The sequence below is a fragment of the Anthonomus grandis genome, chromosome 16 (genome assembly GCF_022605725.1).
Source record: "Anthonomus grandis grandis chromosome 16, icAntGran1.3, whole genome shotgun sequence".
Lineage (NCBI taxonomy): Eukaryota > Metazoa > Arthropoda > Insecta > Coleoptera > Curculionidae > Anthonomus > Anthonomus grandis.
In genome coordinates this window covers 14149757-14165565 of record NC_065561.1, presented here as the reverse complement: position 1 = coordinate 14165565, position 15809 = coordinate 14149757, and the positions used below count along the sequence as shown (strand labels likewise).

At 33.2% G+C, this 15809-nt stretch overlaps 1 protein-coding gene across 1 annotated transcript in view; it reads right to left on the bottom strand.

Annotated features, from left to right (window-relative positions):
* LOC126745621 (rho-associated protein kinase 1) overlaps positions 1-15809 on the bottom strand; it is a 54757-nt gene that overhangs the window by 26033 nt on the left and 12915 nt on the right. Inside the window, exons 3-8 of the mRNA XM_050453553.1 lie at positions 12127-12251; positions 11821-12063; positions 11545-11755; positions 11300-11484; positions 4273-4479; positions 3251-4220 (exon numbers count right to left, since the gene is read on the bottom strand). Of these exons, the coding sequence (XP_050309510.1) occupies positions 3251-4220; positions 4273-4479; positions 11300-11484; positions 11545-11755; positions 11821-12063; positions 12127-12251 (1941 nt within the window). The remainder of the gene's footprint in view (positions 1-3250; positions 4221-4272; positions 4480-11299; positions 11485-11544; positions 11756-11820; positions 12064-12126; positions 12252-15809) is intronic.

Sequence of the window (15809 nt, the reverse complement as noted above, 5' to 3'; positions counted from 1 at the left end):
AAATATAAATAATGTACATTGTACTTACATACATATACTTACCTATACAATAATAATTTTTTTCTTTATACCATGTATAAACATCTACATATACATTTTCGACTATGTATTACTAACTGTATAACATGTTTTTGTTTGATTTTCCAATAAAATATATATTCAAAGTACATATACGTGTTAGTTTATCATGCGATTAACTTTATCCAGTAACATGAACTCCTCGAAAACATGAACACAGTCATCCCTAATTAGTTCACGTTATCGAGACTCTACTGTAGTTGCGTAAACCGTTTTAATTATCAGTTCATTAAATATTATGTTATTGAGTATTGCAGAATTTGATTTCAAATTTTAAAATCCAATTTTCTTGAAAATATGAAAATGTGACTTTCTTCCCTGTACACTTTATTAAGATAGATATTTTTGCAGCAGGTAGTTTATTTTTTTGTATAAGGTTAGTTTCTAATATTTCCTCAATAATTTTAAACATTTTAATGAACAAAAATTAGTTGAATGAGTTGTAGGCATTCTTTCTTCTTATACAGTATTGTGCATAAATATAGCAACAAGCGATGTTTTCAAAAATATTATTTGCTCCTTTATTTATTCCATATTATTTCTTTACTTTTAAGTACACGCCTCTGTATTATTTATAAATATACCGAGATATCATAAGAATGCCAATGCAGAGTAAGGAACTTCATGTTTGTTGATTTAGATAATGTGCATAAATATAGCAACATTCTTGTTTCGCATTTATTTTATCAGTTAAATATCGATTTACCTGCTGTAAAGTTGTTATTTTTGAATCTCAGAATTAACTTAAAATGGGTCGCTCAAAAACCGTCTCTGGTGATGTAAGAAAAATTATTGTGGAGCATTACGAAAATGGTGTTAGGCAGAGTGACATTGCAAGAAGCGTACGGCTTTACAGGTCAATCGTATCCAGAGTTTGCAAAAAAATTCGCTTTACTGGAACAGCTGCACCGGCGCCCATTCCTGGTAGACCCAGAAAAACAAATTTGAGGATGGATAGGCAACTGCTACGAATTACCAAAGAAAATCCTTTTTTGTCTTCTTCCCAAATTTTGGCAAAATTAAAAGAGGGTGGAGCAGTAAACCTCAGTTCCAGTACCGTAAGGAGAAGATTACTTGATGCCAACTTACCTGCTCGTCGCCCCGCCAAAAACCCGTTACTCTCAAAGAAGAACGTCAAGGCTCGTTTTCACTTTGCCCAATCTTATGTCCACTGGTTTGTAGCTGATTGGAAGAAAGTCGTATTTAGTGAAGAATCTAAATATAATTTATTCAGGACTGATGGAGTGATGTACGTCAGACGCCCCAGTGAACAAAGATTAAACAAAAAGTACATTTGCCCCACAGTTAAACATGGAGGGGGAAATATTCTTGTATGGGGATGTTTCTCGGCTCGTGACATGGGACCCATAGTAAGAATAGTGGGCAAAATGGATCGTTTCATGTACAAAGACATTCTCCAAACACATTTAGTGCCATAGATGGATAAAGTCATGCCAGTAACAGCCATATTTCAGCATGACAACGATCCAAAACATACTTCTCAATTTGCTAAGAGGTCGACTATCCCATGAAAAAATAAATGTAATGGTCTGGCCATCTCAATCGCCAGACTAAACCCTATAGAAAATTTATGGCACCTTTTTTACATTGACACTAATAATATTTTGGTGGCATTACATTGACACCAAAATCAGGCACCTAACATGCTCTAATACAAATATTCTCTTTGAAATAGTGGAAAAGGCTTGGAAAGAAGTGAACAATGACTATATTATGAAATTAACTGAGTCCATGCCAAGACGATGTGCAGATGTTATAAAGGAGAAGGGGTACTACATGAAATATTGAATTGATTTTAATTTAGTTGGGTTATATTTTTTTTAGAATCAAAACTATTTTTTGTTGCTATATTTTTGAATAATAAATTTGCATAAAACAATTTGGTGTTTTATTTATTATGATACAAAAAATATGATAATATGAAAATATAAACAGACTCTAACTATTCTTGTAAATAATATATAAACCTTACTTATAAAATAGATACTAAAAGATATATAACAGGAAAGTTCAATGTTGCTGTCTTTTTGCACAATACTGTATATGCTGTGTTTTATAAGACTACAAGTAATCAGGGACGAACATATTTGAAGTATAAGTAAAAAAAAACTATAATAGGTCAAGAATTATGCTTTAAATATAGCTTTATTACCTCTTTATTTACGATGTGCTCTGTTGTAGTTTTAATACAACATTTTTATTGTAATAACTGTTAATATAATAGTCTAATGAAATGCAAAGTCACGACTGATAAATTATTGAAATATAATTGCAATAACTACTAAACATTTAAAGAAAATCTACCAGGTGCCAAATGTGCAATCGAGAAAAAGAAAGAAAAAATGCCTAAATGCCTAGCATTTACATGCACTTAATGTAATATTAACAGTACCAAATTAAATATTTCTCATGCATATGCACATACACAGTGATCCTTCGAAAAAACTACCAGAGTGCTGTTTAATTACCAGTTATAATTCTTTCCACAAGTTCTGCATAAAAAAATAAGTCGTGAGTAAAAAAAAATTGTATAACAAAAGACCTGATATTTAGAGTGTGGCTCAAGGGTGTAAATTGAAACGTAATAGATACATTAGGCAGCCATACACAGAAATACTTAAGGGCGCAAGGTAGTATGAAAAAAATTAGAAAAACAGTACTGGAGTAAAAAATTATTAACTCGATTTATTGAGGTATTTAGAAAACAAAGAATCAAGGATTACTCAAATGAAACTCTTTAACCTTCATTGTAGAGAGCACGGAAAGAAGAAGAGTCATTTTATTTATTACCGAATTCGGTTATGTTTTAATGACAACTGCGTCCACCTTATTAAGTATATTAATTTAATTCGATTTGCCATATTCTCTTCAATTCTAATAGTCCACCCCCGTATAATCTTCGAGTGGCAATTATAGTCCGGTAGTTTTAATTATTATAAATCTAGTTCAATAATGACAGGAGGATTTGTTAAAGCCTTGATTAATCTCAAGCACAAGTATCTTCGATGGTTAAAATAAAGAAAACTCCAAGTCACTTGGAGTTTTGAAACAAATATCTTCGATCACAACCAGAATTGTTAAATTTTCAGATTATTTTCTTAAACACCTTCCAATTACGCAACGTTAAAGCACATCAAGTAAGCAGACTTACCCTTAACAACTTCCAAATTCGCCTCCTCCTTATTCATCATTCTGCTCTTCTCAGTCTCTTCGTGCGCCTTGACCTCTTGCTGATACCTCGTCTGAGCGGTATTTAGCTCAGCCGCTAACCCAGCGTTTTCTTTCTCCAAATAAGACACTCTTTCATTTAGCTGCTGATTATCCGCGGATGTTTTTCCCTCTTTCTGCTTGACCATTTCCAGTTCTTTATTCAAAGAAGACACTTTGGACTCCAACAACAGCTGATTGTCAAAAGCTTGAGCGAGCGAGTTTCGTTCTTGGCTAAGTTGCTCGTGCAAACTGGACACTTCCGTTTGTAAAACGTCCTTTTGCGCTTGTAAACTTTGCAGAGACGTTTGAAACTCCGCCACCTTCATTTCCGAACTCGATTTGGCCATGGTGAGTTCCGTAGTTTGTTTGCGCAACCTCTGACAGCTTTCGGTTTCAATTTTCAGTTTCTCTTGCATCTCCCCGATTTGCTTTTCTAGCAAATGTATTTTGTCATTGTGCTGCTGATTGTTGTTCATTTCTTTAGTTCTCTTGTTCTGCTCCTCTTCGAATTTTTGCTTTAAATCGCTTAACAATTTCTCGGTGTTTTTTCTCATGTCTCCTTCGGTTTCTGCTTTCCTTTGCATCTCTTTGCAACTATGCCTCAGTAACGTCAACTCTTTTTCGTACTTTGAAATTTCGTCTCGCAATAAAGTTTCTTTGCTTGCCAAAATATCTAGCTGCTCTATGAGTATTTTTTGTTTAGCTCTAAGACTTTCTGAGCTACTTTTTTCCTGCTCTAATTGCTGTTCTAGTTTGCTAACTTGAGCGTTTACGTTTTGATCTTGATAAATATGGTTGCTGTTTTTGCTATCTATGTCGTCCTCTGCGGTGAGCAAGTAGGAATCAGAATTATAAGTAAAACCTATAAAAGGAAGGTGGTTGCCGACGAAAGTGTTTGGAGTAGGAAAAATCTGAAAAATTTAAACGTAAATAACGAAATTAAGGATTTTTTTTCAAGTATACCTCTTCAGGTGACTCGTCTCTCTCGTAATCCCGTTCATAGTCGAAATTTCTAGTATCGTCGTCGCTAACCAGTTCAGGAACTACAGGTGGTACAGAATCTCTTAAGTTATTAAAGGTCCATCCTTCAGTGTTTTCAAAAAACGGGTGATTCTTTATTTCGTCTACACTATTCCTACCTAAGCGTTTAAGTCTATCACACAAGAGACCCTATAAGACAAAATGAATGTTAGAATTCCGGGATCAACTCCATTACAAAAATATATAAATATTTCTAATAAAGAAATAAAAGCAAAACTACCTAACCACTAATTAATAATAATTATAAGATTATATCGTTTGGATTATTGTTGGGTTTAGGGATAAAAAAAAAATAAAAGTCCAATCCTATTTAAATTTGCTGACGTTTATTAATTTAAAGGCAGTGGATCGGGGCACGGCAGCCGGTTACGCTCGAACAAAATTAAAGTTCCCGGCAGCCGTGATTTTGCGGTTTTCAATATTAGGTCCCGGCAGTCGGTACCTATGTATCAGTCAAAATAACTTTTTTTGTTCTCGGTAGTCGGTATAGGTATCAGCAATATGTTATAGTAAGTTATACCGTCAGCCGTGATTATATTTCTGATAAATGAATGAAGGAAAAAGTTGTTTTAGTGCCTGTAATATGCATTAACGTGTGCAATAAATGTTGATTAGTTGGGTTAGTTAGTTTTTTGCACTAATTATTTTGACTATATTTATGTACGCATTTGTGTTAAGACATCAACGTCTATTGATGCCCCGCTTATTGATGTTGTAAAATTTTTTAAAAAAGATTAAAGCCCTTAAATAATTCAGAAAAATGTTTTGAGGCATTGCGTTATGCAAAATTCACTAAGACAGGGTGCGTACAAACATAATGTATTTATTGATAAACATTTATTTGAGGAATTAAATTTACAACCACAACTTGCCTAAAACTACATGCTAGTTACATAGGTACTAAGTTTATTAGCAGAATTTACATACATAAAATTTTCGTTTTGGGACTTTTTTAATTGAAACACATTTTAAATGATATCGGTTCACACAAACATCACATCTTACACTTATTTCAAAAATATCTTGAAGACATGCAGAACATATCCAGTTATTCTGTTCTTTCTTCGTTGTAACAATGTCTTACAACTTATTCCATGCTTCAACTGTAAGATATTTTCGAATATAAAACAAATTTACAACAGTTTCTTCAATTATTTTTCGGTTAATTAAATCAATGTGTTTAATATCATTGTCGTACACTATGAAATCAGGTGATGATATATTAGCAATTTTCGTGTTATCTTTCAAAATCCATGATAGTAGTATTTTTTCTTTTTCTCGGTAATTAAGCTTTTTAAATATTATTTTACCCATAATCTTTATTTTTTTAGGTAAACCGATAACCGTGTTTTCTAAGCCTTTTGGCCTTCCGCGTTTTTTAATTGGGAGAGGCATCTTCATTTCTGATAATTTGACCACTTCTTTTGGTAGTGCGGCCAAATCACTTAATTCTTTTGTTCCAACCTGGCCCACCGTAGAAATTTGTGATTCATCTTCGTCCAAAGGTCCAGTTTCTAATGAATTTAACGGTGGATTGTTGTCAAACATGTCATAAGTTAGTTTTATTTCTTGCTTTAAAACATTTTAATCGAAAGTCTCCAAAGATTGGGAATTTTCGGCAATTTCACTTATACCTGTAATAGCTGTTGTATCAGAAGAATCATTATTTAGTAGAATCTCATTATTATTTTCACTAAATGTTATTTCTTCGTTATTTTCATTTAATAGAATGATATCGGGAATTTCGTCTTGTATCTCGAGTATTTCTTCTGAACTATCAGTAAATAAATCCCTTTGTTGTTTTGTTGCACTTGAATCTTTTTTCCAGTTGTATCGTTGCACTAGTTTCTTCATTGCAGTCAGAGATAATTTTCACAAAAATTTCTTTATTACTTTTCCAAGAATCCAATATTTCTTTTAGTTGTCTATAGCGAAATTCAAAGACTTCTTGATTTTGTTCGGCACAAACACCAGAAATTTCTTTAGCAACTGTCAAAGTTTTGCGAAATTTCTCCTGCGCAGACATTACTCTTTTATCTACTAAAACCTCAATATTTGTAAACTCGGGACTATTAATAACATCAGAATCGTTGAATAACCTATGGACTGACATGTAGTATTTTCTATGCCACCTCTCTAGACACAAAGATTCGACATATAAAAATTCACCTGCAATAATTCGGGTAGCAAACATATGCTGGCAAGGCAAATGCATTGAGCTTCTAAATAAACATTCACAGCCATTAATACTGCAGCGAATTACTCCTTCAGAACTTCGGTAGAGGCAGTTATCAAAAGATATAAACTCAATTTTTGTGCACACAGTTTCCGATTTTTCCAACTGACTTTCTAAAATTCCATATGCAAAGTGGGTTAATAATTTTGCATATTGTAAATAAGCCTCATTTTTGGGATTGTATATTACTGGAATTTTGTGCAATAATTTGGCTGCTTTATGGTCTCGCTCGTTTCTTTGAATAGTTAGTTCTATGAATATATTGGTAATAAATTCTTTCAACGTAGAATATTTTTTATAAAGGTTTTAATTTTATTATTTAAGGATTCCACTCTATTGTTTGTAGAATTCAAAAAATTACCACTCTGATAAGTAAATCCTATTGCCCACTGGTCTTTAATAGGGTGCCAGTTACTATCATAATAATCCATTACAGAAACAGGTAAGTCAGTTTTCATCTGTTCATAAACGGAATTATAGTTCTCAATGCTTTTAGAATAACTGATTTTTTGTATTAATTCTCTTGCTAATACTTCTTCGGATGGAGTAATTCCTAATTTTTTGGAAGTAATCTGTCTTTTAAATGTTTGAGCATAGAAGCAACCTGGATAATGGAAAATGTTTTTTAATAACTTCCCTTTCATTTTCATCTTTATCAGTCATAACAATTCTTGTTTTGTCGGAGGCAGGATTCCGTTCCTTAAAAGTCTTTACCAGCCAATCAACAGACTCTCTATCTTCGGAAGTTATTATACCTACTCCAACTATTTCAGTACTACCACAAGAATCCTCTACTGCAAATATGTTAATGTAAACTAAATCGTGCTGCTCTTTTTTTACTTTGTCATATCAATTAGATTATTAGATGAACAACAAACATTCATCTATCACGTTGTCACTGGCGAAACATTACAGATTTTCTTCAGAAATAATTTTTGATAGTAAACGAATGAATGTTTTTACCTGCTGGTCGCCATGCAGAACAGCAGAACTACTCGTTGAAATAACTATACATACTATACAGATTTTTCCCAAACAAACAAAAAACAACAACGAGAAGGGCTATCTAAATAGAATCGTTAAAACAAAGTGTCCATATCATCTATCACATTTACTCACTCTGTGTTCAGGGGATCATCGATTAGACTCTTTACTTCTAATGATTGTCCATCGTCAGTTAATTTTAAATATATTTGTGCTTTACAATTTTGTCTAAAAGAGCTAAAACACAAGAAAATACGCGTCGTATTTAGGAGTCCCTCAAAAATTATTGTATATTTTTACCTCGTCTTTCTACTACTTTTTTTTCCTTAGTTCTTAAATATTGTCCTCCATGAATAAAACAATATTTGTTAAATACCTTAGGGTAGGATTGGCTTTGTTTGTTAGATGCGGGAATCTTTTCTTGGCAGAAGAAAAAGACTTATTATCTCTTATCCAGTATTCTGTAAATGTCTCGGTCTTGTATTTTTCCAACTGCACTTTGAATTCCTCAAAAGATTTAAATTTGTCTCCAACTTTCATTTTAAACTCAATTGAAAATCACGGTAGGTACTTTGAGCAAATATTAAAAACAGAATTAAACACCGGTAACTTACTGAGCACATACCTATTTACAAACTTAAAAAAGTCATACATAAACTTGTTGAATTCGAACTGCCGATGCCGATAACGACTTGCTGATGCTACGAGTGCCGGGTATGGCATTTTCAAACCTAATATTCCCGGCAGCCGTGATGTATGAATATAAAAATAAAAATCACGGCAGCCGGGAACTTAAATTTTGTTAGAGCGTTACCGACTGCCGTGAACAGATAAAGTAAATCGAAAAAGCACGGCTGCCGGGATCCTTACATTTGGTTCGAATGTTCCCGGCTGCCGTGACCCGATCCACTGCCTAATTTAAATAGGCTTGGACTTTTATTTTATTGATCCCTAAACCCAACAATAATCCAAACGATATAATCTTATTTGGATCATTAAATTATAAAAAAATAATTATAAGACTTAATTTCAATAATTTCTAACATGAATAATTAAACTGTTTTACAAGTAGCAATAATAACCTCTCAAATTATCTCCATTGGCATTGCAAAATTAGCTTAAAGAAAAAACAAGATAATATCAATGATAATGATTAAATGCACTTCAAATTACCAAGTATGGAACAAAATAATTTTAAAAGACAAAATTCTACAAATTCCTAATAAGCATAATTTAAAATGCAGTGAGGAAATTCCCAAAATGTCAATTCCATTAGAGTCTACTAGCCTCTAGGTTCTTTCGACAGGCGAGTGCATATCATAATTGGTACGGTGATGAGGCAAAGAAAACAATTGATTCACCCTTAGATTACAGTGTGGAATATTAAATGAAATTTTATTAAGTAGTTCGGGACAAATCACAAGGCCATTCCAAAGTTTATAGATAAACATTAAAGCATTATTGGCGCGTCATTTAGGTTAACTTGGCGTATTCAGCAAGTCCATTACTTCATCATAACAATGGTCATTAGGAACTGGAATGTGTGAAGTTTGGAAAGGCAGAATCGTAAAAATTTAGCTTGAACTCTTTCCAGTGCAATACAATTATTCATGTAAAAAGGAGAACTTGTTAATTTCGAAGACATTTATAAGATACAGGGTGTTTTTTACGGAAACCTCTAAATACCCTCCCACCACTTTATTTTCAGATATACAGCAAAAACTGTCCAAGAAAAAAAAGTTTCAGATTGTCCTCTACTTTAAAGATCAAGTATTTTTTTGTTAGGTAAATATATCAAAATTCACAAAAACTTTAATTAAACGTGTATTAAAATTCAAATGTTCATCAAAAAAGGTACCAAGGTCCATTACTACTTCAGTATACCTAAGATTAACAGTATCAATAGTATAGGAGAAAATTATCTGTTTGTTTCTTTTGTAGAAACTAATGTAACTACATTTACCAACATTCAAAGCCAAACCATTACCAACACACCATTCACACAATATATTCAGATCATCTTGCAAGAGAACCAAGTCTTGTTCTGAGCTGATTACCCCATAAAACTTTAAATCCTCAGTAAACAACAAAAAATTACTATTCTCAAAGCAAACCAAAATATCATTAGACGAGAACAATGACCACCCTGTGGAACACCAGAGACCTAACACCATAGATAAGGTGTGACCTAGTGTCACCGATTTGTACCTGCTGAAATCTGTCAGAAAGAAAACGTGCAAACCAAGCCACCAAACAATCTGAAAAGCCAATTTTTCCAGTAAAAAGCTACGGCTGCCATTGTCAAATGCCTTGGAAAAGTCGATATATAGTACATTCACTTGTTTAACCTTCTCCAAAGTATACAACAGAGAACCCTGATACAACAAGACTGTCTAGAAGTTTTGGAATGACAAACTCTACGCACACACTCCTGTAATTGATCATTACATTAGCAGCACTACATTTAAACTAAATTTCTGGTAACAAGATTTCATATTTCTTTTGCTGGACCAAATACTTTAACTCCCCTGAAAACCAACAAACAAAAACCAAAGATGAGGTTTTAAATTTCTTAAGAAGCACAAACAAAGCTATAGCCATATTCAATATATGATAGACCCCTGAAAGCGCTTCATCAATATTATTTACATTCAAAACAAGGTCCCAGTTAACTCCGCCTAATTAGCTGATTAATACCCAAATAATCTGCATTTAAATCAAAAGCCATAAAAAAATTGTACAAAAATGAAAGCTTTTTCTTAACTATTAATGAAAGTTAATTCAAGAAGATATCCCTTGCCATAGACAGATTTATCAAAAACACAGCCAACAGCTTCACTCGTTCTCCCAAAGAACTCGCTAAGAAAGAACCTAGTAAAGACGTTGGATAAAAGTGACCCTCTATCCAAATCGGGTGTATATTGTCTTAATTGTAGGGATTGCCCTGCTGTTTATGTGGGACAATCAGGAAGGAGAGTATCCACAAGAGTACAGGAAGACCTAAGCCTCGTTAATAGGCTCAGGGACACCGACACCACAGAAACTAAGTCAGCATTTGCTAACCATTTATTATCAACGGGTCATAGTTTTTCCGTCCCTGAAAATGTTTCCATTGTTCACGAGTGCCCTAAGGGTAGAAAGTTGGATCTCTTGGAGAAAATGGAAATAACCAAAGCCAAAAAGAGTCCAATTTTGACATGCGTTAATGATGTTTTCACCTTTGAGCCAGGACTTATCTTTAATAATCTTATCTAACCTCCTGTTTCTGCTCACGATACGCATATATGCCTTTGACTCTAACATTCATAAGCACGGCTGGCCGAGTGGTTAACGGTCTGGTGTTTCACCGAGATCAACTTTAGAGCGTGGGTTCAAATACTACACTAGTCACGTTTTTTTCCTTTTTATATTTTTTGTTGAATTTTTGTGGCATGTTATTGTTTTTTATTATAAAATATTTGTGGGTGTTCTCAGATTTAAATTTTATTTGTCAGTATTTAGCAAGTCATCTAGCTATAAACTAATTTTAAAATTTGATTTTGTTTTAATGTAAGGTTTTATTGTTATTACGTGTGTTTTTCTATTTATTGTAGGTCTGATGATGCTTTATTAGCAAAACATGTAACCTGATGACAAAAAGATATTTTGAGACTGAGACTTGGAGGTTTTATTTTTTCTATAGTCAAATAGCGTTAAAATTCCGTTTTTTATAAAAACATTTTTACCTACCTGTATAAGTGATCTAGCTTCACTAGATATTTCAACTTCTTCAGGGAATGCGAGGTACCTGTCATGGTACATGATCCTATTGTAAGTTCCTACCAAACTGTCGGCGTAAAATGGCGTTTCTCCCACCAACATTTCATAGACAAAAATACCCACAGACCACCAATCGCATTCGCGACCATAGATACCTAAAAAAAATATTCCAAATAATAATAGATTGCAATAAATCTGTTTAATTTTTAGTATACCTTTGCCATGGCTTTGTAACACCTCAGGTGAAATATAGTCGGGAGTGCCGACGACATTATTAGACCTAACTAACCCGTCAGAATCCATCCTCATACAAGTACCGAAATCTGCCAATTTCAAATGTCCATGTTTGTCCAATAACATGTTATCGGGTTTGACGTCCCTATGAACAAAACCCATTGAGTGGATCACATCTAGGGCCAGAACAACCTACAACAGGTCAAATGTTCCATCAAAAACAAAAGGGTCAGAAGTGTTTTATGTAATTATCCCACCTCCATAGTGTAAAACTTGGCCCACGTCTCAGGTATCTCATAGTTCAGCATTAAATTTACGATATCGCCACCCGGCATGTAATCCATCACCATATAAAGATGTTTGGCATCTTGAAACGCGTAATGTAATTGGACTATCCATTCGGATTTCGCATGTGCCATAATGTGCCGTTCTTCCCAGAAAAACGCCGAGTCCGAACGCTTTATTAAGTCTGCTTTACTGAGCCTTTTCATTGCGTATACCTGATTAGGCAATTTTCATATGTAAATCAGGTTTTAATGCTTTAAAGGATTTATTCAAATTACCTGTCTGGTGTGTTTATGTCTTACAAGTTGAACTTTTCCAAATGCTCCCCTACCGATGACTTTGATGTATTCAAAGTCATCGGTTTTCATTCGAAGATTTATTATGTCGCTCGCGACAGAGTCATCTGAAATAAAATGGTGTTACTAAAAAAATATAATAATAATAATAATAAGATTTTTATTAGTCACCAAGAAATTACAGCAATTAAGCACAAAGAATAAAACTAATAGGTAGGTTTATCAAGTTTTAGAAAATTCCACTAAATATTTCAGAGTATTTCACCATAAACAAAAAAATCAAAGAATTTGTAACTAAATAAAAAAGCTAATAATGCAAGGTGACCAACAGGCCATAATATGCACATTTACAGAGATACCCTTACACAAAAGGCTCCCTGAATTCTGTCTCCTGAAGATGAGGGAAATTATATAACGATTTATGGCAACGATCAAAGCCTTTCAGGAACAAAATCATGAACAATATTATACACAAAAACGGTAAAAAAAAATTCACTCATACATATAATTATATGTGTATGAAGTGTATAACTCATTTTATTGATTTTGCAAGGGACACTTGGCACAACGCAGTATGCTCTGTTTAAACATCTAGAAGGTATGGGTATAACTGAATTACCAAATCAACTCCAAAAAATGTCCAAATTTAAATCACTCATAGGAAATAGACAACAAGTCAATAACAGACAATATAAATTATATATTCAGTTCTGAATGTGCCGCAGGAAATACTGTGGACCACTTTTGTTTCAGTTATTCATACATGGTTTGATTTCAATTATTTCAAGAGTTTTATTTTGCATATGATACTAATCAGATACCTTCCTACTAATTAGATAACAGCTGAAATGAGGTAACAAATAAAGCTGAGTCAATTATCTCAAGAGTTAAACGATTGATTTGATTTCAGCCTGCTAAATACAGTTAAGACAAAATTTCTGTTATTTTTTTTTGCTGCCGTACGCTTAGCATGTTGGTGTTGTGTTCGTTTATTAGTATATAGTCTTTAGTAAATTGTGCCTTGGGACGTGCTTTGTTCTCTGTAAGAGTTGCTCATTAGTTATATTGTTCTATGCAGGCAGGGTTTCTCGCGTGCTTTCCTCACACATTTCATTATGTAATCTCTTGAGAAATTATTTTTAGAAATGCCTTTAGTACATGACTCATAAGACTAATAAGTCGGTGGTCTTCCCATGTTTTTGCGTTTGGTTGTTTGAGGGTACCAACAAAGGTTAAGATTAGGCAGTCGATTGGGGTCTCGCCGTTCTCATAGATGTTATTAAAAAGTCTGCATAGTTTTTAAGTGTTTAAGAATTTCAGCACTTCGCATGTATGTTGTCTGAGCCCGGTGCCTTTTTGTTTTTTAGTGCTGAGAGTGCATATGACTTCTGTTTCTAGTATAAATAGAAAATGAAGTGTCTTAAATTAAGTAAATATAAAATCCTGTATATCTAGATTGACGTGTTTGTTTTTTTAAGAAGTTATTAAGGGTGGTTCGTTTTGAAATGAAGGCACTGTATGTTTCCTACACTTTATGTTAGGATCTGGTGATTTTTAGTGATTTTTGAGGTATTTGCCTTCTTAAAAGAATTGGTTATCTCTTTTAGTATTTTATTTAAGTCGAAACTGTCATTTAAATTTTTCTACTTCTTCACCTTGTTTAGATAACCATGTTTTTTCATTCTTTGCCTCTCAAATTCTGCGACAAATGTTTCTGTGGATTTCATTATATTCTACTATATTTACTTTAATAGTATTTGCAGTTTTTACAGAATGATTTGCCGGACCTACTCGATGATGTTTCTTTAAATTTGCGACAAAAAATGTGGTATATGGCATAATGGAGCTCCACCGCATTATTCAGTTGCAATTAGCATTTTTTAAGATAAATGGTTGCCTCACTCATTTCCATGGCCTCCGCGTAGCCCGGATCTTAACCCTTTGGATTTTTTATTTTTGGGTTAAATTAAGCCATTAGTTTATACAGAAGAAATCCGTATACGAAACTAGCTTTATTCCAAGGAAGGCACTATTTGGTGAAAGGATTAAGAAACTGCCAAGTGAATGGTGGACATTTTGCTCATTTGTTGAAGTGAAGTTTTCCATTATATTTCCAAAATATTTAAAAGCAAATATTTCGAAAACGCTTTGATAAACCGAAATATATGTAGAACCCTTTTTTTTTTTAAAGATCATCATTCTGTTATTAACTTTAATAAAAATAAATAAAACCGTACTAGTAAGAAAGGTATGGCATGAAACAGCGTGTGAATGTGATGGAACTAGCGTCCTCTACATCCCTAAAAAATCCCTAAAAACCCTCTCAACAACTTGAGCTATAGAGAAAAAAATCAATTCGAAAATAAAATTTGAACACCCTGTACCTAAATTATGAGCAACATTTTACACTTGACTCAGCATCGACATTTTTACGAGTTTAACCTAGATTTGCTTTTTGGCGCATTGATTACCAACCATCCTGTAGATACATGTCGAACTGTTCTTAATCCTTTTATTATTACACAGAACCCATTGCTGAACCAATGTCTATTTAAAGTTAAAAAATATGCACTAATTCGCGTATTTAAGGAGGCAGGAACTTTTTTAATTCAACAGATTTATATCAATTAGGTGATAAGAATATGCAATATTAAAATTAGTAAATGTAGTCCTGTGGTACTATCAGCAATCAGATATCTATATAAGTATCGACCTCCTGTAGTTAATAAAATAATTTTTACTTTACAAAAGATTGTTAACCCCTTACCGCATAGTGGGTCATATATGGCACAATTACTGTTCCTAAGCCTTACCCTTATAAACCAAACCTCAATTCAAAGTATTTATTTATGTATGATATGTTCATATGTGGCACAAATTTCATATAACCTGCCATGTGACGCCATCTCAATACGGCAAATTGAAGTTTTATGAAATTTTGCAAATGGCCGTTGTATTGCCAGGTACTTCTAAGAATAGTGAAATTTGATCTTTAATCAAGGGAGTTTCTATTGAATATTTTCATTCAAAAAAAAATATCCACATACAGTGAGGCCTTCAAGAAAATGATCCTGTGGGTAATTTCAAGTATATCCTTATATTTTGTTTTTTTTTACTAAAAAACTGTTTGTGCCATATATGCCACAATATGCAGTTTTGTGCAAAACTGTCATGGACATATATGGCGCAAGATGCTTTCTAAACCAGGTATTATTGTATTTTTTCTGGTATTTTAGGAAAATGGATCCGAAAGACTTCTATAGCTCAAAAAAAACTTCTAGATGAAACTATGAGATGATGATATTCCTCCTATTATATAAGCCCCAGAGTCAGACTCTGAAGACGATACAATAGAAAATAATGAATCAAAAATGTTTATCCCAGAAACAGATTCAGAAAGCGTTTCAGATAGCGAAGATGATATTTCCTTGAACCAATTACGGTGTAGTCTAATAAAGAATAGAGGTAAAAATCATCCAACTTGGAAGCAAGATCATTTGATAACATCAGATAAAGATATAAAATTTCTCGGTTCTACTAACCTGCCACCTAAATTGCAGCAAGCAGATTCCCCTTATGCATTTTTCAAATGTTTTCTAACAGATGGAATCATCAATGATATAGTTTATATTCAGTAGAAAAACGACCTTATAAAACCTTTAGAT